General features: G+C 38.1%; 1 protein-coding gene across 3 annotated transcripts in view; it reads left to right on the top strand.

The window, feature by feature from the left end:
* Positions 1–26,163, top strand: part of LOC109039742 (calcitonin gene-related peptide type 1 receptor) — a 164,117-nt gene extending 137,954 nt beyond the window's left edge. For 2 of the 3 annotated variants that reach the window (XM_072302231.1, XM_072302230.1), the window contains exons 6-14: positions 1,121–1,227; positions 2,448–2,539; positions 7,090–7,216; positions 8,501–8,721; positions 10,345–10,527; positions 11,490–11,679; positions 16,899–16,940; positions 18,545–18,634; positions 24,150–26,163. In XM_072302231.1, the coding sequence (XP_072158332.1) occupies positions 1,121–1,227; positions 2,448–2,539; positions 7,090–7,216; positions 8,501–8,721; positions 10,345–10,527; positions 11,490–11,679; positions 16,899–16,940; positions 18,545–18,634; positions 24,150–24,308 (1,211 nt within the window). In that variant the 3' untranslated portion in view covers positions 24,309–26,163. Of the gene's footprint in view, positions 1–1,120; positions 1,228–2,447; positions 2,540–7,089; positions 7,217–8,500; positions 8,722–10,344; positions 10,528–11,489; positions 11,680–16,898; positions 16,941–18,544; positions 18,635–21,781; positions 21,958–24,149 lie in introns of all 3 variants that reach the window. The other variant, XR_011900195.1, reaches the window with a different exon arrangement.
* The last annotated feature ends 797 nt before the right edge of the window (positions 26,164–26,960 follow it).

The raw sequence follows: 26,960 nt of genomic DNA, 5'->3' as shown, positions 1-26,960 counted from the left end.
AAAAAGAAGTGGGCCAAATTTTATGATTAACGAGTATCATTTATGACACTTGATATCAGTATTAGAAGCCAGCTATTTCAATGAATTATACAACATGAGACTGTGAGTTTTCATGATTTTAGCCCATTTTTTTAAAAGGAGTATTTTACAGAAGCACGCTTAAGACAAATTACGAAAGTTACGGTAATTTCGTGGTTCATGGTTAATTTCAGTTTTCCTCTCAGAATGAGTGTACAAACATCACGAAGAGGTAATTATTATTTATTTTTCCTTTGCAGACATTTCATTTGAATTTTTTTTCTTTCTTCCTCCCTTTTTTCCATGAAGATGAAAATAACAAATTCAATACCGGTTTCTGAGAAAAAAGGGGGAACTGTATAGGCCTACATAATTCTTGCTTATTTGAATTTTTTTGGGAGTTTTGACACCACATACTGGACAGAAAGCTTCTCAGATTTCAAGCAAGCTGTGGAAAGTTAAAATCGGCCCATTCGTAAAGTAACTCCGATGTTTTTCTTTTAAACATCCAAAATTTTGAATATTGCTTACTGTTTCATTTGGCGTAATTACGCTTTTCCAGAAAATGCATATCGCAAAGCATAGAAGTGATTACAGTATAAACATACAACGTAAAACAACCGAATCGCTTGAGCCTTATAGCTTTCTCGTACTGTGCTATTCACGAGACACACCGGCAGGGTTGTCCTCATATTGACAACGATAAACTCAAAGCTCACTAAATTATTTTCACGTAACGTTAAAGTTTATTTCTACTTTCCAAAATTAGCAGAGCGCTTATTAAGGAGACAGAGGCAGTAAAGTCTCCCTTTCGGAGGTTATAAAATCACCTGGTGCGGCGTTGCCATCTTGTCAACGTCTCCTCATCGTTGCCAAATCAGCCTGTTTTAGAAAAAAAGGCGGAAAACTTTGCAGGTTGTAAAAAACCACTCTGCGATTAGTTTTTGTGTTTTACTCGAATTGTTATTAATGGACTGGATCGATTCAACCAAAATCAGCTTGAACACATCAGACAATGGCTATCTGCTTCTCATTTAATATTTTTTAACGAGATGACAAGCAAAATTCTAACTTACGACAAATTCGATTGTTACTGTTTCAGGGTTAGCTCAAAGGATATGTTTGGATGATGGCTCGTGGTTTAGACATCCTGATAGCAATAAAACATGGTCCAACTACACCACTTGTATAGATTTAGACGATTATAAGGTAATACTGCGATCGGAAGAAATAAATAGATTAAAAAAATAAAAAAAAACAGTTGTTCAAATTTCGTTTATTTCGTATGAAATGCTTGGAAAATCTCGTCATACTAGGTGCATTAAGTCAATGAAAAAAGCATTATACGAAAACAGTCGGTAACATTTTTCATGAAAATTCGCGTAGACTGATATTTCAATTCAAATGTTGAAAATTCCATTAGAAAACTGCATTATATTTAAATTGAACAGCGTTCAGCAGAAAGGAACAAACTCCATTAAGGTTTCAAAATCGTCCAATTTTTTCTTCTTCTGGGAAACACTCAAAACTTTGAACAGATTTGATTTTTCCACAAAAAAATTGTTAGTTTTAAGTGAAACAGATCCTGAAAGCTTCATCATAGTACATGCATTTGGTTTTCTTTACGGTGACAAAGAAGTCCGATTTTGAAATTAACGCTGCAATGAATTTGGTTCATTTTTGCTGAGTTATTTCCAACCATAATGGTAAAAACTATAAAATATAAAGTGGAGTTTTCAAAAGTTCAGAAAGGCTTACTTTCCATCATAGTGTTGCGCAATGCAAATAGAAAATTACAGACACTCATTTTCAAAATCTTTGGTTTTTAAAGAGGGACACTGTTCAAAGCAAGTCGCTGCTACACCATGCGTACAGTACATATAATTTGAAACATATAGCGAGAAGAAAATTATACTCAGTGCTCAAGTTACGAGCGCATAGCATTAAAGAAACGGAGTTAAACTAATGGGCAGCGTAATTGTATTACTGGACTGCCGCGCCGGTGGGTGCAACAAGTCAAATTAAAGAAATTACACTCGCTTGAAGTCAAAGTAAGCATGCGGTAAGATTGCGGCAGAGAGAGTAAACTAAATCAATTAAGTCTTAATTACATGAATATTTAATCCTTTCATGTTGATTATAATGTTTATCTTGCACTCAGTTGTGATTTCAGTACGATTACCTCTTGAATGTATTGCTAATATTTTCCCTTGGTTATCTGGTGTAAATATTGTCCAAACTTCCAAGAGAAGTGCATCATGAAGTAAAATGATTTTTGCAATTAGATTATTTTGAAATAACACGCATTGGCAGAGACCTTTTGACAGTTGGACAATAATTTGCGCGTTTCATCACAGAGCTTCAACGGTTCAATTTTGTAGTGAATTGATTATGTACATTAAAAATGAAATCTATTGATTCTGTTCTAGCTAAGGAATCAAGTTAACCTCATCTACAAATCTGGCTACTGCGTGTCTATAGTAGCACTGACTGTCTCTATTGTCATCTTTTTCTATTTCAAGTAAGAAAAATAGGTTATCTCTATCAGTACGTAAGTTTTTCTACTAAAAATTCATATTGGAGCCTTTGAATCTTAATTCCATTTTGTCAAAGCTGCATCACCACGTGTCATATTTTATAATTTAAAATTTATATTTTCCCGTGTCACCACATATTCTAATTAAAGTTTCAATTAAACTAAGTAAGATCCTCTCTCTGTGCTGTTTCATTACAGTACAAATGTAGTAACTCATAATCTTAAGTAAATGAAAACTCTTAAAAGCAGTTAATGATACCTATTCAAGAGCCTTTCGCCACAGTTGATTCAACGAGCACCACTCTTGAAATTTGCGGGATTAATGTGGCCCTGCTATTGGTCCCGATGGGAGAGCAAAAAGTTTCCTAAAGTTAGAGTAAACTTTTCAGACTGAGTTTCTGAATGAACGGAGCGAATCTCCCAGACGAAACCCTGCGCTAGCCCTATCAATCTAAAAGTTAAAAATAAATCATTAAACTTTAATCGTTTGTCTGTTTTCTAAATTTGCTGCCCTAAGGGGAACTGTATCATACTTTACTTACCGCTAGCTGTATCCTAAAATTCAGCAAGCTTTTTATCTGCATCCTCCTCTAGATACATGATCATGCACTAGGCGTTACACTGTAAGCTAAAAATCGAGTTATCTCATTTCACCAGTCCGTCTGTGCTGCCATCTTCAGCAATAGTGCGGCCCATATAAAGAAAAATCTTCAAGAAAATTAATTTTTTTCATTAGCTTTAAATGCGATGTCTGAGAGGAAAAGAGATCTTAACTACAAAGACTCAATATATGTAGAGAGTTATTTGTATCAATACAGACTGTCTTACAGACATCGATGTATAAAAATTGCTGTATTGAAGGCCCCCCCCATGACTGCAGTCTCGTCATTCATGCAGAATCATGTATTTGCATCATGTTTCAACTTGCTAGAGAATGCCCTTAAATTTACGTGAAATAGCTGCTGAACGCGACTAAAATAAGATGCTAAAAAAATAAATTCCATAAAATTAAAATTAAAAAAAATAAATGAAATAAAGCAAAAAAATAAAATTTCTCTGAAACCTACTGTCAATGCGGGCGTTAATTTGGGGGTCATTTTGCTGTGATTGAAAAATGTTAGTGGAGTTATCGAGTGAGATAGAATTTACTTGTGGGTACCGTGAGAGGTAATCAGCTGCTTTAATCGATGGTGAGGTGTTTTTTGTATATACTATGTTAAAATCGTAGTCGAGTAGTTGGGAAACGAGCTTGTTTAAGCGGGATGAGGCGTTTTTGAAGTTTTGGAAATATTCCAGGGATTTATGGTCACTGATGACAGTGAATTTTCTGCCGTATAGAAATTCTCGGAAGTGTTGGGTGGCGTGTACAAGACCGCGTAATTCTAGCTGAGTTGCGGACCATGATTTGAGAGGGGGGAGTATTTTGCTGAAGTAACCAATTGGGTGTAGTTTGTTGTCGGTTCCTTTTTGAGCTAAAATTGCTCCTGTTGCTATGTTTGATGAGTCAACAATTAGGGTTGTTTCCTTGGATTCGTCAAAGTTGTGTAGGACTGGTGGGGTGATGAACTTGGTTTGTAATGAGGTGAAAGCTTCCTGAGCAGCTGGGGTCCAAATGAACGGGGAGTTTTTTGATTCCTGTTTTAGGATTTCATAGAGAGGGGCGCATGTCTTAGAGAAGTGGAATACAAAGTTGCGGTAGAAGGTGCAGGATCCAAGAAAACTTCTTAGTTGTTTGTACGAGGTGGGTGGTGGGGAGCGTAAAATGGCTGATAAATTTGATTTTGAGGGTGAAAATGTGGTTTCAGAGATGTGAAAGCCTAGGAGGTCGATAGAGGTATCAAAAAATGAGCATTTCTCTGTTTTGATGCGGAGGAGGTGGTGAGAAAGGCGTTCAAAAACAATGTTAAGGAGGCGTAAATGTTCTTCTAGAGTGTCACTATAAATGTATAGATTGTCTACGTAAATAACAACGCCGTGATAAAGAAGGTCAGCAAAGACCCTGTTGATTGCACGACTGAAGGAGGAAGTTCCATTTCTGATGCCCATGGGTTGGCGGGTGAACTGAAAAAGACCTTGTGGGGTGGTAAGTGCTGTGCAAGGGCGTGATTTTAGTGTGAGTTCTTGCTGGTAGAAACCTTGGAGAAAATCTATTTGGGAGTAGTATCTGTGACCTCGTAATTCTGACAGGATGTTGTCAATTCTGGGTAAAGGGTATCTGTCAGGAATTACTTTTTTGTTTAATTTACGGTAGTCAACTACTAGGCGTTTGTCTGAGGGTGTGAGTTCTGAAACGTCTTTTTGTAAATGTGGTTTTTTTACCAGGAAGGCTGGTGAAGCATAGGGGCTTTGGCTTTCTTCTATTACTCCGATTTTCAGGAAGTCTGAAATGACATCGTTTAGGTGTGAACGTTCTAGGGACGATAGATTAAAAGGTGGGCTGTGGACAGGTTCGTCATCTGATAATTTAATTACAGCAGGTAAGATTTTGGCTTTCTTAAGGTCTATGGCGGAAGATGCGAATACATCTTTATGTTTGGAAAATAATGACTTTAGGATATCTTGCATTGCTGGGTCTAGATTGTTGGATATCTTGATGGGAGTTCCATGGATGTCTGTGATATCACAATCCGTGTTGGTATGAGAGGGATCAGGAAGATCAGGTGTGTCAGATATGATTGAATTTATAAGGTTTTGCTTGTGATTCTGGTCGAAGAGGTTTGTGTAAAAAGCACGTAAATGTGACTGGGCTTTAGGTGTGATGATTTGTCTTGAAATTGACATTGGTGTCCCTGCTATTCTGGGAGCGAATGGAGAACAATGCTGGTTTACAGAGACAAGTTGATTCCGTCGATTTGCCATTTTTAAGGCGTTGTTCGAGGAAGTTGAGGAATTTTCACCGGACAGACTGGCTGCGTAGGTGGGTTTGGAAGAGTGCAAACTGGTTGCTGTATCTTCTTGTGGGTTGCAAAGATCAGAGGAGGAGTCTTTGCGTTTGGGAACTACTGGAGTAGTGTTAGGGTTTAGGGTTGAGTGATCACTCGTGTCAATGGAGACACTGTTTATTTGAAGGTTTGCATTTTGGACGTTCCTTGAAGGATGGTAGTCCAGATTGCGTTTGAATGTTATGTCACCTAGTAAAGTTCCAGGTAATAGAGTAATTGGTTGGTGCGACAAATTCTTGACCAGAATGATAGGGGTGATTTTGCCAGTAGCGGCAGAAGAAAATTCTTGTTGGGAGAAAAAAATTTTCTTGGAGTGGAATAAATCAACGTTGGGATTAAGATAGGTTGTTGATTTACTATCAGGCAGGTTGTGTGTGATAGGAATACTGTTGTAAGCCATAGGGGTTAGTATGACGGTCTCTCTAACTCGAACAAACAAACGAACTGGTGTGCTGGGAGTGAGGGAATTTATGAATTTTGAAGAGTCTTTTGGAAGAAGTTTTACCGTAAGAATTTTGCTGTCATTTGTTAAAGACACTGAATTTGTTTCAAAGTTCAAGAGGGCTTTGAAGTGAGTGAGGAATGGGGTTCCAAAGATTACCGGTGAAGATAAGTTTTTAACGACATATGTGAAAATTCGGAAGGGAACTTCATTGATTGTTACGGATAAGTAACCTTTCTTGACGATGCATAGTTGGTCATTGTTGGCAGTCTTTAACTTGACAATTGGGCCACGAGAAGGTAATACTAGATCAGTAAACTTGTCAGAGCAGACGTTAACGGAGGCGCCTGAGTCAAGGAGTGCGTACGTGTTGGAATTTAAAATCTTAACTGGAATAGTAGAACTTGATTCAGTGGTGACTGGGGAAATGAGTAGTTCTTTGATCTTGATTACTGATTTTTGAGGTGTCTTTGGTAAAGATGATAAAGATATTTTGTGCACAAGATATCCCTTCATTTTATTCATATATTTATTCATTTATGGTATTTTGCACCTTGAATTATGCCACAACGCAGCGAGCGGCGTAGCGCAAATTGCAACAACGTCCTATCTCTTATTTAAAATCCCTCCGTAGGGCATAGAGCAGCGGGACGCGTTTGAGAAAAAGTTGCTTTGAAATGCGTTTGCGGGACCTAGCTGCCTTGAGACCATGAATTATAATTTATATAATTTATATTCGCTGCATAATTTTGCAGTTCCGCCGCGCTGTGCACCGACGTCGGCCTAACTCCAATTTATAAATTAGTTGACTGAGGAAGTGAAAAATTAATGTATCCGATGAATGAACTGCATGCTAAAAACTACCGGAGCTTAAATTAGGACGAGTGAAACAAGTTCTCTGTCAACCTATACAACCCAGAAAATGACTGACAACTTAATTGAAATTCTATAAGCCTCCTTTGAAGGGAAGAGTTAAGAAGAGACACAGCTTTCCTCGACTTAGCGACTTAGCGCAGGTGGATGATGCAAAGATGAAAATTATGGTCCCCCAGGTGGATCGCATAAGTTTTTTTGTTTTTTTTAGGAAATGCTGATGCTTGGTATTGTTTTTTTATCATAATGTTGATTTTTCCTCCGGTGATTTGTTCCAGATCCTTGACATGTACGAGGATACAAATCCACAAAAACCTCTTTATCTCTCTGGCTGTGAATAATATTTTGTGGTTGCTATGGTACGAAGCAGTGGTGGATAACTTGCCTGTCCTCATGGCTAATGGGGTGAGTTCTGTGAATAATGTCCAGTGTTTGAAACTCACAGGCGCCAACGCGCCAAATGCGCCTAAGAATTCGGCCATGGCGCCTTTAAAATGAAGGATCTGCGCCAACGTGACCCCTAAAAATCTGGATTTTCATAGGAAGTCACATAAAGAAAGAAAAACAAATCTATTTGAATTTAAAAAACTCGGAATTTTCAGCACTACAAGTGAAAGCTTACTTTTTCTATTCCTCACGATTTCATTCTTAGTGCTTTTGTTTTCCCCAAATTACAGCTACTTACTAATTCTGTTACGAAAACATCTTGCGTCTAACTTTTCACGAAATGTGCAGTAACATATAGGCAACAAGTCAATTTGACCCCTAAAAAATCTTCAATGGCGCTTAAAAATCGGGCTTGGATGCGCCAGATGGCTCCTCAAACTCAAAGGTGAGTTTCGAACACTGATAATGTCCGACTCATGATTCATAGACATATCTCTGATTTCTTCTTCTGTGGTGACACAACAAAAAACAAAGAATCAGCATTAAAGGATCGTGAAATTTGTCATTTGTAAATTAAATTAATTCATTTTCAGCGACAAGCTCTTCAACAAAACTTTGAAGTTTTGAAAATCAGTTGTTTCTAAACAGAATTAGATTCACCAGATCACCACCTAGGACCAGGATTAGATTTAATCAGATTTCACGGACGAATATATTTAGACAGTCGTTATCAATCGTGTAACACGCAATGTGCGAAGGCAATTCAGTTCACCTGAACCTAATGAAGTTACTGCCCGTTTCAGATTACTTTCCCTCTTTGATTGTATGCGCGCGATTGGGAATTACATACAACAAAAGTGGAAAAGTAATCTGAAACGGACTCTAGCAATTTATTGCAAGATTTTCTTGTCACGGAGCCTTCAAAAAATGTTTTAGTTATCATGTATTTATAAAATTTTATCTCGTTCGTTGAGAAAATATGTATTTTTCACACGTCCATATTTCCATGTCTCTGGAGAGATTATTGCGCATTTGTATTTCATGAGTCCTAAGTTTTATCGCTTCCACAGTCTAAAAAAAAAAAAACCCTTAGAAGAGATGGAAATGTTACTGTCAGATTTCAAAGCATGACGGAAAAAGTTGGAATTGAATACGAAAAGAGTGGAAAGCGTGAGTGGGTCATGGGCACATTTATCGACAAATAAATAAAACAAATTGAAGCTCCTCATTAAATTTTAACTGTCCTTGATTGTATGTGGTTAACAAATGATTATCTTAACACCTATTTACTCCTGTTTTCAGCTCGGGTGCCAAATACTCCATATAATGGTGCAATATTTCCTCGTGGCCACATATTTCTGGATGTTCTGTGAGGGCGTTTACCTGTATACTCTTCTGGTGGTGACTTTTATGACAGAGTCTCTGGTGATGCCCATTTTGTACATTATCGGATGGGGCATTCCCGCTGTCCTGGTCACACTCTACGCATTTTTCAGATCTTCCCTCCGCGAGGAGACTATACAGTAATTTTTATCTCAATACTTATGAATAGATACATGAATTTGAATGGCATATACTTCGTGATCTACGACCCGTGATCGGTGCTCTTCACAATGTTTCAGGGCTGGGTCCGACACCATGGGAGAATGCAATAGTGGATTTTCTTCGGAAAATACACTAAAAATGATCGGCCAAATCTAACTGGCAGGAATACGTTCGTAATAAGATGTGGTCATGCAAGTTTCAAGATTGGTATCAGCATGTGTTCTGTTTCATTCAGTGGCGTGGTGTGGTTTGCGATATACAATGATTGATCTGTCATTTAAACCTATGGAATAGGATCGATAAACAGGATCCTTCGCAATGGGCACCTTAACAATCAATTCTTTACCATAGCATTCAAATGGGGAAATATCGATCGATCATTCACGACTAGCCACTGATTTCATTGTTTTTGGTAGCCGTTTGCTTGACCATGCTGCATTTATTATTGAGCAGGTCACGGATTTGAAGTCACAATTGAATTTTTCAATTGTTGTGGTTGAAAAACTTGTTGCGAAAGTAAAAATACATTCACCCACCAGGACAATTCTAACCACCCGTCTCGAGAATAAAAATGAACCCCAAGAGACAAAAATGGTAGTGCATCTCTGAGAAATTATAATTGGCCAGAAAAGCGAGGCTATTCTGACGTCCTTCTCCCGTCGTGGGCGCCCCTTCAAACGCAGTGCGTCCTCGAGAGACCTTATAATTCGATGCTAAGTGGTTTATTCAAGAGTTGACAGATAATTTGCATGCTACGCCATTTGTATTCCCACTGCAGTTTGTTCAGCCAAGAACTCACAGCAAGAATTATTTCAGGGTCGTTGAATTTTGAAAAATCAAATTAAAAACAGTACATTGTGCTTCTGTTTAGCGCTGAATTAACCCTGGAAAGATTTGTTGAAGCTTTTCGAAGAATTAAATGCCGTAAATAATTAATCTGTACGCCGATTATTTATTGGAGCAAAATACGATGATGTTTAACAAGGTTTTACTCGTAGGTATCATTCAGAACTAGAGGAATTATGGAATACCAAGAAAATACATACAATATCTGTTGTTTTGATGGAGGACATCTGAAATCATTCTTAGTTGCGGATCCTGGGGGAAAATTTTTATAACTCTTTAGAAAAAAAAATTAAAAATGTAATCATTGCATCAATGACGGTGCTATTGGTTATGTAAACATTTCTCTTCTCAACTCATCTGCATGTAAAAAATGCGAAAAGCCGATGGAAGAAAAACTCGAGATTTAACGGCTAGGTTTTATGTATCATGTTAAATCTTGAAAATAAGTAAATTAAAATAAAAGCAAAATCAGTCGCAAATATGATGCAAGTTATTACAAACATTACTTGTATAGGTTTCAACACTTTAGTGTATATCTTATTTTATACCAAAATCGCTAATCCGTGACTTTTGAATCATTCTCTTGGCCCTGTTTCTAGGGACGTGGAAAAAAATACTACTTCACATGATGACTTTGATTACTTCATACAATTTCGAGTAATTCCATGCCAACAGATGAATAAATGTCAAACGAATACATTTTCTTTTGTCAGCATTTGTTTTAAATCGAATTTGTTCTTGTTTTATTTGAATAGTTGTTGGATCAATGAATCACTTTACTCGTGGACATTGTCGGGACCTGTCTGTGCCTCTATGATAGCTAATCTTATATTTTTGATAAACATAGTCCGTCTTCTTTTAACAAAACTACCAGCTGCTCAAATTCAAAGTCCACAGTGTTCAGTTAAGGAGAGAAACGCTTCCTTCAGATTCAGGATGTAAGTTGCTCATTCATTTCCATCCCAGTTCTAAATATTAAATGTTTTCTATACTACGTAGATGGAAAGAAGTTTTAGTAATTTTCCGTCCATGTATTAAGTGCCCTGCCGTGATAGCGAAGAGAGCAGTAAGTGCATGCTGAGATAAACCTCAAGACACATAAAAGCATGTGCTAATCATAGCTCATACAGAATTATAATTACTGCTCTCTTCGCTATCACGACAGTGCCATTATCGGCATGATTGCTTGACTCGTGGAAAAGAGTCGCTCATAAAGTACGTAACGTTCTAAAGGTAAGGTGGGTCGAAGAGATAGAGATGTTGCATGTGTGAGGGATTTGCGATTTGACTGTTGATTCTTATGTAAAAGTTCGCGAGAAACATGCACGATGGTGCCACTGGATTTCTCTGAAATCATCTCTCAAGTTGAGGCCAAAATGGAGGGGATATCCCACGCTATCTTGAAAGTCCACCTCTACACCAAGTCAAACTCTCCATGCAAAGATAGGGAGGAAATACATTAGCAAGGTTGCCACTTTATTTGGGGACTCCAAAACTGAAAACACGGCAACCCTGCTAATGTATTTGCTCCCTATCTTTGCATGGAGAGTTTGTCTTGATGTAGAGGTGGACTCTCAGGGTAGGGCGGGATATCCCCTCCATTTTGGCCTCACTTTGAGAGCTTTTTTTGAGCTTAGGAGATAATTTAAGAGAAAACCAGTAGCACCATCGTATTTCTCGCGAACTTTTACGTAAGAATCAACAGTCAAATCGCAAATTCCTCACACATGCAACATCTCCATTGTCACCCATTTTGTTTTTGCATGTTAAATGATGAGGTACCAACGTTGCGAAAGCGTCAGAAGGGGTCGAAAAATCCAATATTTAGCGCGTTACGGATATTAAGTTTGAATTTTACACAAGAATCTCGCAGTGATTCATCCGATCATTATAATTGCAGGAGTAGAAGAAATACGGTTTCCGGAGCCCCAGGAGTACCATCCGGTCGTTTCAAGAAGGCTGTGAGAGCTACGTTTATCCTGATACCACTTCTGGGTCTCCAGTACATCGTCATGCCTTTTCGGCCCGAACAGGGCAACGCCTGGGAGCCGACCTACCAAATCATCTCTGCCTTGGTCACATCATGTCAAGTAAGTTTCTCATATCGCTATCCAAACTAGATCAATCGATTTGCTATCACTTTCGACTGAAAAGCTGTATAACCTTGACCAATTTCCCTCTTGAAAAAAAAACAAAAACAAAAAACAAACCATAAAACAAGACAGTGGCCTGAAAATTTTATTCCGTCGGTTCGAAATTTTACATCGTGTTTCCTTAATGGCTCTGAATTGAGGAGCTTTCCGGAAAAAGGGCACATAGCAAAAAGTAGCGTTTGAGAAAAATACATTTTTAAGTTTCCATCATTAATCTCTGGCCACTGATGGTACCTTTCATCGTAGCTTAGACTTCAGATTTCAAACGAGAGTCACTGTCAGTGGCCTTAGAGTAATGATTAAAACTTCAAACGCAAATTTTTGCCATGTGCCCTTTTTCCGAAAACCTCCTTACTTGCGGTACTTTACCACCGTAATTGGAGGTAAGGTTTTGTTAATTTTGTAACTCGAGGTAGCTTACGGGTCTATCACTTAATGATAATGAATTACTTTTTTAATACACTTTAGCTCTGGTCATGAAGAATGACATCAAATCATTGTACAATTTGTCTGTCAAATTCATCGTTGCAAATTCGTGTGCCTCTTATTATTACTGTGGACACCAACGGTAAAATGTCCTATAAAATTGTGCAGTTTACACGCCGTTTGCAGAAAAATCAATTATCTTATAATAGTATTATTTTCACAGAAAAATGAGGGGAAAATTTAGAGCTTATTTTGAGGGAAAGACATGGCAGAGTTCTTGAAACGCTCAAAGTAATAATTCTTAGCATCATCGCAATTCTTATACGCTCTCTGGTCAGATTTTTCCCCAACTGAGGGTTTTATTTAGTTAAACAGATCGAACATCTATTCTCGGCTTAGGTAAACAAGAAAAATAGCTCCTTCTTTTTGATCCGTCTGAAAGGAAATAAAAACCTGGAAAAGGTCCTAGAATATTCCCGACAAAGAGGGAGCAGAAAATATGTTTGAAAGCAAGGTTTAGGTTATGCACTCACCTTGTATAGATGAAATTCATTCCCGGTTCTATCACAAAAGCTTCTCCTTTGTACACGAGTCAGCCTCAACATACTTCCATACTGCCGTGCTCAGAAAGAACGCCGTATGAGCCTCTGGGTGTTGCCAAATTTTTGTTGATAAAACACAAATTTCCTGAGAAGCGTGCGTATATTTTGCTTCAAATTCTTAGAAAATTTTGTCGGCGATTCAATCTAACGTATCTGAAAATGTCAAGTAAAAGTATTCGTAACTTTCTCTAAAGAGAAATATTTATATAAGAAAGTTTGCCAACCTTCGAATGTTCATACGACCATCTTCCTGACACGGCAGCGTACAGGCCTACCATCACTCATTCCCCTCGAAGCTGAGTCGCGGATAAATGAGATTATTGCAGCGCACCGCACAGTGGATGGAGTCAGTGGGGGAGGTCGGACCAAATTTGGAAGCTTTAAAAGTTACGACTTTTTTTTAAAACAAAAAAAGCCACTAAATTTGAGCTCAACTTAAGTAAGCTAAAATTCAATGGTATCGAAATAATATGGAGTAATTCTAAGATAAAATTTGTTAAACTCATTCTATGTTTTAATTTTTCTATCTATAGATTATACTCACCTTATATATAAATATCAAAAATTAAAATGAAAATTAAAATGAAAATACTCCGATTATACGAAACTTTGATATTTTAAAAGTGGTTCCATTGGTCGCCTCGTGAAAGTTTCTTTTAGAAGCACAACTTCGAAATTATAATGTGATGAATTAAACATCAAAAGTGCAGTTTTAGTCGAAAAAATCAAGTCCGTTCTCTCTGATCGACTCGATCCACTGTGCGCCGGTATCGCGATGGTGCGATATGATCAAATTGAACTGGATAGGATAATGGAGCCGAAGTTTGCTCAAAGCATCCTATAGAAGGGCAAAGGTTAGGTCCCGAAATCGGGAAAGATCCCCAGTAACACATCGTGGTTGCTCCTTCAACCTACGTTGTGCAGCAAGACATGAGCTAACTTCTCTGACTGAAACTTGATGAATGCAATGAAGACTTTTCATCTAGAGTAGAGGAAAACAACCAAAATTTGTCATCCTCATAACGATGTTGGCTCTTGAAACTATTCAGGAAACAAACTGGATATTAGTGCCTAAAAGTGGACTGTTTTAGTATTTTGATAAACTGGTAGTCAACAATTTTTCTTGCTGAAAAATCTCGTCATCATTGCCCAAAAATTAATGGGAAAAAATTTCTACAATCATCATCAAAATTCGAACCATTTGGGTTCAGGACATTTTGTCAACGATTTTTTGTCCGAGTACCTTTTTTGTCCAGTAGTTTACGCCCACACGTAAAATAAGCAACAGTGACACGGGACCACCAATATTTAAAAAAACACACATTATATTATTATTCTCCTTTGATAAATTGATACATATTTTTTTCCCATCAATTTGAATGAAAATAATTAATGCAGAGTGTGCAAAAATTTCAAAATCATGAGTTAAAAAACGCTGACTATGCGAGTATAAATATTACAGCCTAACAGAGCGGAGCGGCGTGCTGCCAGCGCGAGAGGCTCACTGGCGCCTACAAACCTAAGTGGATACTTCACGCATTGCACAATGCTTGAAGTATCCACTTAGGTTTGTAGGCGCCAATGTCGCGCTGACCGACCGCCTGCCGTGCGTTGGCGCCTGAAGCAACTATTTCACAACAGAGGTGTTGTACAGTATTATACGAAATTGAACGTATTAAGAATGACAGGCATCCTTTAAAAGTACAGATCTTTCCTCGCAAAATAAAACAAGATACTTATCGTACACAGGAAAAATCTAAGAGCCTTTAGCTGAGGCAAATATAGAGGTTTATCCGGTACAGGTATAACAAGGTGGGAATTTCTTGAAAGATAATTAAGCCCTGTTACACCAAAGAGGTGTAGAGAGTTTTAGTGAATTTTGTCTCATGGAATTGACGCTCCCCCATTTTTACCAAAACTCTCAACTATATATTATTCTCCGTTGGACCAAACAGACAAAACAAAAAAACAAGCAAACCTTCATTCTTCCAAGACATACATTTTCATCCAAAAACGTCGTGAGCAATTGTCGTTTGTATTTACATGTGGGCCAATCAACTTTGGGTCTTAACTGGCACGTGGACCAAAAACTCCCGTGCCGAAAAAACGCGTGGACGTAAATTACTGGAAAAAACAGGTGCGCGGACAAAAAATCCCTAACGAAATGTCCCATAATCAACCATTTTCGTCATCGGTATGCGCAGAGCACAAGTTATTAACAATTAATTATAATATCTATCGACATATTATTAATTATAATTCCCACTGATTCAACAGAAAATTTGTATCCGTGAAAATTCCCTGCATGCGTAATACTTAAACGCCCCCTAATCTGCCACGCTAACAAGAAAGAACGCCGTATAAACATTCGAGAGTTGTCAAATTACCTCTCAAAAATAATTATTTTTGAAGAAAGTTAAGAATATTTTTCCGTGAAATTTTCGGACTTCGGACTTTTCGGATAAAAGATATTCATAAATTTTACTGAAAATTCGTGATTTTTCGAAATAAATTTGGCAACACCTGATGGCGCATACGGCGTATTTCCTTAGCACGTCAGTAATAACCACTAACATCGTATTTTCCTCCGCGGCGAGTAAGCCTCTTACAGAAGATCCGTGCGATCAATGCACCCCGTTCCGAAGCACACACTTGTGAAGCCGTAGATTTTCTTCGACGATATTTCGAGGATAAAAACAAAAGCGATAAATCCGAAGACAACGATGTTGAATGAGACCCGAAGCAGCTTTTTACCGGTTTTGAATGGCGCTCCGCCCGTCTAATTTGAAAATATTGCTGCGAAGCACAAGCCAAGCTATGTTTCCGCTCCCACATTGATTTACGATCGTCACACATGAGTTGAATCGTTACAAGTTTCATTCACTGTAATTATATTTGCAGCGAATCCAACGTTGTCATTTTCCGTGCTGCACTTTTGCAAAATTACCTCCATTCATTATTTTTTTCTTACACGATGTCCCTTATTTTCAAACCCAACTTCAAAGGAAAAGCGAAATTTCGGAAATTGGAACGTTCTACATTCCTATTTTTCATCATATAGCACCATTTTATGAGGTTTGCTTTCCTCAGCCGATTGAGGCTTTTCTATATGCTGGGGGGAAAAAAACGCCGGCACTGGGAGCCGTATTCACGGGCTACATAAATATACCGTCCGCATGCCGGGCGTAGTACCCTGAGCAATCGAAGCTACGGCTCCAGCACCCGTAACTTTCCGCCTCTGAGCTCGGAACGGACGGTATGTCTAAACTCGTAGGCCGTAACTTTGTTTTCAGTGAAGGGGTAAGACAATCGAGGACCAGATAATTCATCTTCGCGTTTTAACTCCACATTGGAGTCTAGGACTATAACTGTGCAAGAATCTGAAAATAAATCATTACTTTTAATTAAGACTCACTTTTATCCATTTCCTAAAAAATTTAGAGTATTCTATTCTACGACAAGTTTACCCTTACTCTTGTAATTTATGAGGTATACTCTTATGAAAATTCGGCCAGTTCTTTGTCAAAATCTGTTTCAGTCACATTCATAATTAGCGATACTTGTAATGCTTAAAAGTAGGGTTTAATCGCCAGTCTTTTGCTCAGCTATTTAATTCTATCCTACCTTATATGAGATATGGCAGAACACCCCTGTTGTCCGCAGTCAAATTGAACGCAGTCGTCTGGGGCACTGACATTTTATTATCTTGGATGAAAAGAAGAGACGATCAAACGGACAATGACAGTCCAGGTGGTCAAAAGTCATTTAGTCTCCTTCTTCATGGGGCTGGTTTATTTTTCAATTTGTCTGGCAATCTGAATCCAGGCCCTGTACTAAATGCAGAAAAACAACTTATACATTATTTTTTTGGTCTACAGTTCCTAGGCTCGGATTATCCGCGTTTTTTTTTACTCTCCCCGATAGCTCTGGTCCCAATTTCTGTGTAAAATCGGGATTCTACTTTATGTCCGTTTTGTTTAACACCTCAAAAAACCTGGTTTCATTACCAGGACCAACATTACCGACAACGTTGAAGTTCCGTATACACTGAAGATCGGTCCATGTAACCAAAGTAATTTTTCTTGTGCGTACGTCCACTAAAACATTTTATTTGATGTATGTTCACAGGGCCTCTGCGTGGCACTACTTTTCTGTTTCTGCAATGGAGAGGTGAGTTGTTTTGATTTATATCCGCAACATTTAAGGTAGGTTTACAGCTGTAGTTCCCTCGCTTTTTATTCGGCGAATGTGGAGCTTAAGAGCTGCCGAAAAATGAGGACACAGGAACGTCATCGGCGCTAAAGAACCATAACTTAGGCCTTCTCCACACGAGCGCGGTTCGAGGAACTTCCGGCGAAATTGTTATAACTTACCTATAACTTGTTCTTTACCCCCGGTTCATGGAAGTAATTCGTCCAAACTGCGCTTGTGTCACCGAGAAAAATAGTTCTAATCACAGGACTGGCACATTTCTAGGTGGATCCCAAGCCCCCTTTTGTCGGATGATGGGCTGATTTTGAGGATTTTTTTTTTCAAGCTGTACATTTACATACAAAACATTTTTTTGGTGATTATTCAATTAAAATGCTTCATTTATCCTCGTCCGATGAGAACTAAGTCGCCATAATTCTAACTTGGGGGCACACTCAGGGGAGCAGAAGGACCCAAAAGACAGAAAAATTGAGTTCATGGAAATGACGAATACGCACGTTTCGCATCACATTAGTATCAGCGCGTTTTTCGGCCAAATTAAAAATATCTAACAAATCCATGGTCAAGTAAAAAAAAATCGTATCTTAGGTGCAACCTTTTAAAGACTCCGGTTTTATATTCTCTTTAAGGTAAAAATGAGCGGAGACTTTCAAAGCCGCAATCAGAGTTACGCATTTTTTTACTCTAACCATCAAAATATTTTTTGTCACCTTGTCTTGGGTCGCCTCAAAAGTCAAGAGACTTTATCAAAATAGGTCAGAGGAAACGTGGTATGGTGAAGGGATTTTGATTCTGAATTCCTTCGAGCCTGTGCCGCCGTGATAATGGAGAAAGTCCTCTATAAATTTGAATGTTGCGCCATGTGGATTTTATGCTCCCGCTCCCCTCGGCCAGTCAAATAATTTTTAATTCCGGCAAAATATGACCTAATTAACGTAAAAATTAGATAACAATGTTCCTTGAAATCTTCTGTTACAATTCATTCAAGTGCAAGTAGGGTCCTCTTCTAAGAAAAATATCCATACTTGTTCTGGACAACTCACATTTTATCAAATAAGGGGCTCAGGAGAAAAGCGGATAAGTGCAGTTTTTGATATTTGAAGAAAGACGTGTTTAAAGTTTCAAAATTACATGGAGCCTTACGTCAGAGAGGAAATTTAAACTCATTTTTTGAAGCTTTACGGTTGGATTTTAGTTGTGAATTTTTCATGGAATATGCTTTCAAACTAGCTTTAATTGAGCTCATGAATACCTGAATTATTTCAAAAACTGCACTTATGCGTGCCTTGTCCTCCAAGCCTTTTAACAGATAAATTACCAAAAAATGTCTTATGTGTGAATATGCAGCTTAAAAAGAAAACCCTTAAAATTAGCCCATTCTTCGGAAAGAGAGGGCATGTAACGTATGTTACCAGCCTTAAACTATTGTCTTTTCTAAAAACTTCCAACGCAGATAGACGTATTTAGTATAAATGTGTCCAATTGAGTTACTGCAATTAGACTGATAAAAAAATCATATCAATGAAGTTAATGGTGGTTTTATGCTTATTTTTTACCAACAGGTGACAACAGCTATAGCAAAAAAGTGGCGTCAGTGTCATATTAGCAAAAAAAAGCCCTGGCAGTCGTGCTCGGCAGTCACAACTGTATCGGTAGGTATTCAATCATTGCCTTAAATTATTTTTTTCCCCCGTGAGGTACCGGTTTGAAATCGAGTGTGATTATATAGGCAATATGTTCGCCGAAAGTGATCAGAGTGGTATGGGTATTGGCAGATCCAGCAAATTGGCAAAAGTCATATTTGTACTTTAAGTTAAGGAATTTCCAAAACCTGAATTAACAAGTCAACATCTTTTAACCTATGTGTATAGCATTTCAATTGGGCACCGGGCGACAGACGTTACTACTTCTGAAAATCTTTCCTATAATTGATCGAAAATTGCCCGGAATATGAAAAAAAAAAACGGATATCCTTCTAAGAAATTGGGAAGGGGGAGGGCGCAGCCTCGAGGTGTTGAACTTCATTGCATGCTCATAGAAAAATAAAATCTTATCTTGAGCCGCTAAATCTTCCCCTGAAGTTCCGCTGCGGTCAAACTTCGGTAAATCCAACATGTATGAGGCTGTGAAAACTACAATTCAACATCTTCTACCTTAGCTGTCAAAACAAAGCGTTGCATTATTCTTGGCACAGCGATTATATTTGGACTGAGTTAAGCAGAAAGGAACCGACCCACATTTTTGAAAAACTTGAGTTATGAGAGGTTTTGAACTCAACCACTGCTCTACTATCAATCGCCGAAAATTCAAAGTTTTTCTCGGAGCAAATTTTGCAGAAATTGAACTTGAAGTTTATCTTTTACATTGAGTCTTATGCAGGAGCCAAACTTTAAACCTCTTTTTCTCGGTTCGATCCCGATGTGGCTTGGTTCCTTTCTGTTTAACTCCGTCCATTTAAAACTGGTGGCGTTATATTCACCCCATTCCAGCCCTCTTCTTTCCTGTCATTCTAACTATGATTTTCTCTTTCTCTCATGTTTATTTTCTCTTTCTCTCTTCATGTTTATCTTCTATTTCTCTCTTCATGTGTATTGTCATGGGAACGGAGTTCCCCATGATATTACAATCGTTCCGTTGCTTTCGCTATGGGATTCCCTATACCTCTGCGACCTTGAGCGTTTCGCCCAGTCTCCGATTTTTGGTTGATTTTCCGATGTATCAAAAACCGTTGTATTTTTTAGCCAATCATGTCTCTACGTCAAGTTGTGTTGATTGCTAAAATTCGCTTTCAGCGAGTTTTTTTCCACTTTGAGATGTCGTGTCTGACTGGTAAATCTGCGCAGATCCACGAAGTTCCGTTTTTAGGCAAATTCTTTTTTTTGGGAGGTTCTGATTGGTTATTTTTCGCCATCAGTTTTCTGTTCGTTGGTGCAAAAGATCGCCTACCTCGTTGCTCTTGAGAAGCCGCCATTATCCCACCTCAAATTTTACAAATAGAAATAAAGAAATTATAACTATTGTGCAAGGTGGAAAACTGCTCTGGAGGACCCGTTACGGATATATGAGCCAAAATCGGAACTCGATTGATTGATTTATTCCATGAATACAGAAATATTGCCTCAGCTTACTGCCGCGATGGCAAATGCCTGCTGATATGAACCTTGAGACACATGATAGCATAGGCAAACAATGTCTCACAGAGAAAGGCGCTTAGCTCATTTCTCCAGAAGCTACGAAGACGCGAATCGCCGAATCGCTCAAGGACAACTCTTGTGATAAGTCCCGCCCATCGTCCGAGTCTTTTAAATGCTATTTTTTCCCATCCTTTCGCCGATCTGTGATAGCCTAGTCGACTGAGGCGCCCCATATTTTTGATAAGGTGCGGGCAATAGGTGATCGGGAGTTCGATACCCGGCGATGGGAGATAATTTTTAATGGTTGTATTGAATGTTTTAGACCAATCATCAAAAAATAATTAATACTAGATGATAAATGTACGAACATTTTCTCGTGAGTTAATATGTTAAACAAAAATACTGGAATATACCTCCTTCATATAATCAGCCACATGTTCCCCCAAATTAATGACGTTATTTTCTTTTTTCAATAAAGTTAATTTGCATTCAACGTTCGTAAGTTAAGCAAAAAGTACCTATTGATACAAATAGAAAGACATGAAAATAGTATGCTAACATTTCAGTTGTTTTTTTTTTTTTTTATTTATTTTTTGTTTTTTTGTTTTTTCAATAAAACAAATTGACTGGGACTAGAATCATCGTATCTCTGAAGACAAAAGCTAAGTTTTTTGATACAGAAATACTAATATATTCATCCTTTATATAATCAGGGAGATGTTGACCCAAATATTGATGTATATTTTCTCTGTTCGCCCAAATTAATGATGGTATTTTCTTTTTTCAATAAAATTAATTTACATTCCACGTTCTTAAAGCAATATTTTCTCCAAAATTCAGCAAAAAATAACAATATATACCTACGCAAAAAGTAAATAAATAAATAAAGCAATGACATGAAAGTAGTATAGGTAGTACACATCTAACATTTCGGTTACATCTATTTGAATGAAAAAAATGGCAACTTAGGAAGCACATAGGTCACTTATCGACGGTGAAACTACCAAACCACGTATCTCGGTTTGCGACGTCGCAGACTTCCTGTCATACTTTATTTTTTAAATGAAAAGCTACTTAACGTCCAGTCTTGAAAATTTCCGTGATTTTTCCTCTTCGTGCGGAGAAAATTCTGTGAAAATTTCAAGGAATGATATGGATTTGGTCTACTTCAAAAAAATAAAATGTGAGCGGAGATTTTTAAACACCGCAAACGAGATACGTGGTTTGGTAGTTTCACCGTCGTTATGATGCGTATTCGGGCATATGCGTAGAGTAAAAATATCATACTTTACGCCGAAAAAACGAAACTGAAAGTTAAATGCGTTAACTTCCAAAAACCATACATAATCCAACGAAAATAAATAATTGGTAAATAACAGCTTTCTTGTATGCAAAGAAAAAAAATTAAAAATGTTAAAAAAGAGATGTCGACACAAAATTACATAGCCCCTTCAATTCTGAAGATACTACAAACGAACTGTACCTACCTTAAAATTTTCATATCCCAGAAGCAAAAGTTCCCATGACGAATATTGCTATCGCTAGCGATTGCAAAAACCAACTTGTCTTCTATTTCCTCTTCATGTTTCTCTTCTACTTCTCTCTTCATGTTTATTTTTTCTTTCTCTGGGCGAAATGTGACCGAGGGTGTTCTGCTTTTTGCAGAGACGCGAGCGAGAGCATGAGCAGAAGAAAGGGAATAATTTCCACACGGAAGTGAGTCTACCAGGGGTGATCAGTTTGTTATAGCGAACGTCGAAGGGATCAAATTGACAGTTGATTGTAAATTCAACACAGATTCATACATTTTGAGAGCTGCCCTCCCGTTTTCCCCCCACTAAGTAAGTACTGAACCGTTAAGATAAGAAAAGAGAGTCCCCAAAGCATAGAGTACATAGAGTCGTAATGTAAATGGGAGAGCTGGCGCCATGTTCTGCTCGACGAATTCCGAGCCCGGTGTGCGCCGAGTTCGGGTCGCTTTTTCGATACATTTTCGATCCAAAATGGCGGTCAAGGAATACGTGGTAATTCCCATCTCCTTTGTTGTTGTTGTTGATGTCATCGGATGGCCGGGTACCCGTGTATCGCAAACAATCGATTATGTATCGAAAAAGTGACCCGGCGTCACACAGGAGTCTCGGAATTCGGGACATGGAAAATGCTTAAAAGTGGCGCCAGCTCTCCCACTTACATTACGACTCTATGTACTCTATGCCCCAAAGACATGGGTGAACAATGCAACGGATTTTCAAAACATTAAAAACTCACGACATTCGCAAAACTGTTATTAATATATGGACGTATTTCTGATCAACGAACCTATAGACGAGTGGGAAAGATGGGGTGTGCTCGCTTAAGCTGTATAGGAAACAATGTAAATGTGGGCGTGATTCCCTTTGGGGAAGTTGAAAAGCAGGATTTTACATTCTACCAAACGGAACCAAGCGCCAGCTGAATGCGGCACTCATGAGCCATGGATATGTGACAGAGCCTTGTGGACAGGGCTCATGAGTTGAAGAGCGACAACGTCGATCCCCTCGACCCCGTCATCCACGCTGAGGTCACTGGCGCTTTATGATCCCCATTAATTGGCAACGGCCCCCGACTAACGAGCAGCACACCCCTTTTTTCCCACCTGTCTCTGGTTTCGTTTAGTGGAAAAACGTCCATATCAGCCCTAGCACAGTAAACATAAGCAGTGGCGTTTTTTGCCTGAAAACTTATAGGAAGTAGACTTCACACGAAGGACGATGGCAGTACAAAAACACACTATTTTCCCTTCAATTCCTTATGGAGGCCAGGGGACAGTGTTTGTGCACCAAATATTTATCCATATTCGAGTTTTGTGTCTTGTTATTGGACAATGCTTGCTTCGAAGCATGGCCCATTAAATTCAAATCTAACGATTTTAACATTATCTCTGCTTTTTATATTTAAGCCTCAATAATTTACAATACAGTAATAATTCAGAAAAAAAAATAATTAAAAAATAAAAAATACTCTCAAACTTATTTGAGAAACAGTAAAGCGCAGGAAACGCCACTGTATGTCAGTTTTAGCAACTGTGCTGTAAAACATTATGCACTGTGCTGCCGTGATAGCGAAGAGAGCTGTAAGTGCAAAATTTTCGAAATCGAGTTTTCTTCAAAATTCGTCTAAACTCTTTTAGATGAAATTACTGAGACAGCTAAAGCAGCAAAATTCATCCTAATTCAATGAAAACGAGACGTATGTAAAAGCCGTAAGTGCACAAAAAATGACACAGTTTTTTTTCAAGACAGCCGTAGATGCATGAGAGCCAATGAGAACAGTGCTTTCCAGTAAAGTGCCGCCCTCATCTGTGGATTTCTAACCTGAAAATGTGTTTGTTGTGCGTCCAAAACGCAACCACGAAAGCATGCAGAAGATAGCACTTACGGCTGTCTTGCCTAACAATAACCTAGCATGCAAATGAAAAATACCCTTTTTATGTAATGGACATAAAATCAGTCGATTTTTAATCATCCATACGATTTCTAGGAGTCTTCCGGACGATTAGTGGCAATGGAGAATTTGCACGCAATTTTTTTATTGCTTCTTCTGAAAGTGCCTAATGAGCTGAGTTCGCAATATTTTTCATAATTTTTTTCTGACATGGGAAATTGGAGAAAAATTGATTTAAAAGTGAGAAAATGTGCCGCCTAGTGACGTCATCTGGCGGCATTTCCCATTTAAACACATGTATTTTAGCAGAATCGGTTATTTTGTCATATCTCCTCTAATAATTGCTCAATTTATGAATCAAGGGTATCTTCGTGTTCAGTTCACTCAGAGGATTCCACTTAAACAGGAAATTCATCAAATTTCAGACCCTTGCAAATTCTCCATTTGACAAAGAACGGAGGCTTCTTTCAATAAAATGTTCTTGTCAGAGGCTTCTGAGCCCGTTTTCTCAAAACTTCATTTTTGCACTTACGGCTCTCTTCGCTATCACAACAGTGTAGGTAGGCTACTGGAAGTTACTAATTTATCCTTTGGTATGTTTTGTTGATAGTTGAGCAGATCATCAGTAGTGCATGAGATGAGCGGAGCTCAGGCTTTGGAGACTTTTAATCAGATGAATCATTCGAAAAGTGGAGCCCGCGGAAGAAAAGAAAAACGTGTGCAGAAGGACGTCCTCCCTCTGCAAAACCTTCAAAACATCCAACTTTGACCTATCAAACTGTTTTAAACAATTCCCTTTCGATTCTAAATTTGCCAAAATCACTCACGAAGTATTATAGTACCAATGGACCACTAGACAAGGTACGAATTCAAGCATTCTGATACATGTTTCTTAACCAAAATTTCACGTAAAGCACGATTTTTGCAACGAAAACTAATGAAACAAAATCCAAACGAAGATATTAACGTTTTTATTTCACATTGGTTCCGAGGAATTTGAACTGACAAGAAACTCAAAGCTCTACGTGAGCCAAATCCCGCACTACAACGGTTTCAACAAACTTCTCAATCTAGTAATGTTCATTTCCCACCATGTGTTGTTCAAACTATAACAAATTTGCTACAGCTGAGCCAAAGCGTCAAGATTGAGGTTGCCAGATTTTTATATCGCAGAGACTGTCATGATAATTTTTAGCGCACGATGTGAATCACGCAGAGCATTGAGTTTTCATGAGCGGGTGGTTTGAATTCACGCATCAAGAATCATTAAGTATCTTCGGAAGGAGTTGATTTCGGTAATTTTCGTTGTGCGCGTCGTATTCTGCGTAAAATTTTAATTAAGAAACATGTATCAGAATGCTGAAATTCGTACCTTGTCTAGTGGCCCATTGGTCAGTTGCATCTATCACAAAAGCCGTTTAGTTGCTGCATCCGAAAAGATAAATTGTTGCCACAGGAAGGATAAATTTCTCCTCCGTAAAGGAAATTCTCACTGAAATCTGTTGCTCTCCACCACGGCGACCATAGCAATTTAGTTGAAGTCTCGATACACGATCAAAGTCCCGAACCGATTATCATCGAAAAGTCGGGAGTCGTTGTTTTTATTCCATTACTTTGCTTAGTTTTAAAATGAAAACTTAACAGAAATGTTTCGTGCAATGGTGAATGGTGGCACTCCATTCTGATCAAAATTTGACAGCCCGCCCATTTTTGATCAAAGAGGACTGTTGCATAGTGACCATCAATCATCAACCGGTCTACTTTGATCAGAATTGGTTTGGACTTGAGTCGTGTATGCAGACCTTTACGACAGGTAAACTTCCGTTGTCAAAACTGAAATATTACTAATAGCGAGTAAGTCTTTATTTTGGCGTAGAAAAATTTCCTTTGGAGCAATGATAGTTTAAATGTGATTTCAGTTTTCTCCCTCGGAATCGTGCACACAAGCAAAGAATGATAATGTCAACTCAAACGTCATCAGTGTTCAAAATTAAAAATATCGAATAATTTATGCAAACATTTGAAGAACTTTTTGGATGACGTTATCCACTCGGTATTTCAAAATACGTCATCTTCCTTGGCGTTTGGATAGATCTCATCATTGTTTGCTCAAATCATAAATGCACATTGACCGATGAACTTTAGATTGAGTTAAACATAAGAAGTTAGACTCATTATATAGGAAACAAAACTATCTTTTTGGGTGCATTTATAGTACGGAACATGTTTGTAAACCGTGTTAGGGCATAATACACATCTTTCCGGATCAAATTTTCAAATTGATTTTTAAAATGATGTAAAATACTCCTCTTCCATCGCAATCGATAAGCCTGTAACTAAAAGTTATACCGCAGAGAAACCGAAGAATTTGTGACTTTAAAGTACAAAATGCGAATGTATGAAATTAATACGTGTAAATTGAGTGCCACATCGTGGGTCATGCCAAGCAAGAATGATTCTTGCATCACCACCTGTATCCATAGCTTTGTCCAGCTCTCTTTTTTCTCATCTGTTTCCTAAGTATTTATTGGTGTTACTTGTAAGTCTTTTCGTGATATTTTTCTATGTTCATTTCACGTTGTTTTGAAATATAATTTTTTAATAAAATTCAAAATGAAAACGGATGTTCCTTTTTGTAAATTTTTGTTCGGCAATCGTCCTCTCTATGAAGAGCAATTGAGATTTACGGAGTTGATTTTCATGATTTCAGAAAACAAATTTCAAAGGTTTGAAATAGGCTCCGACTGACTTTCTGATTATCGGCGCATGAGATAAAACTAGGATCTTGCGTGTAGGAGGGAACTTAACCAATCAAACCGCGAATAATTAGACCGACACCTACTTTACCGTGCTATAAGGAACGCCGTATGAACATTCGAGAGTTGCCAAATTTCCTTCGATAAAAGGTTTATTTATGAGGAAAATTATGAATACTTTTCCTTGAAATTTTCAGGAATTATAGATCAAAATACAAACCATATTCTCTGAAAAATCGGAAGAAATAGATTCATAAGTTTACCAGGAAATCCGTATTTTATCGAAGAAAATTTGACAACGCATAATGGCTCAAACGGCGTTTTTCTTTAGCACGACAGTACTGCTCTCAGCAGCTCATTATCTCAAGCACGAAAATCCACACTAATTTTGGTGCCGTTGGAAGCTGCATTTGGAGCACCATAAAAGTAATTTAATCACGAATTGACGATTCAATCAATACGGTGTCCCGATTTCTATGCACAGCATGCAATTTAAGCTCTAAAATTCTTCATTAAACCTCTGAATTAATTAATGGCAAAAGCGAATATTTTGAAAGTGCTTGACTTTTTTGAAGCCTAAAATAAACGGATGGTAAACTTGACCAACAAAGAGCCTCCCAAAATTTCGCCCCTTTTTCGGTGTTCGATTCGACCATCGAACCAAA

Source organism: Bemisia tabaci, chromosome 7 (assembly GCF_918797505.1).
Source record: "Bemisia tabaci chromosome 7, PGI_BMITA_v3".
In the NCBI taxonomy this organism is placed as follows: Eukaryota; Metazoa; Arthropoda; class Insecta; order Hemiptera; family Aleyrodidae; genus Bemisia; species Bemisia tabaci.
The sequence above is the reverse complement of the archived record's forward strand: the minus strand, read 5'-3'. Positions and strand labels throughout refer to the sequence as shown.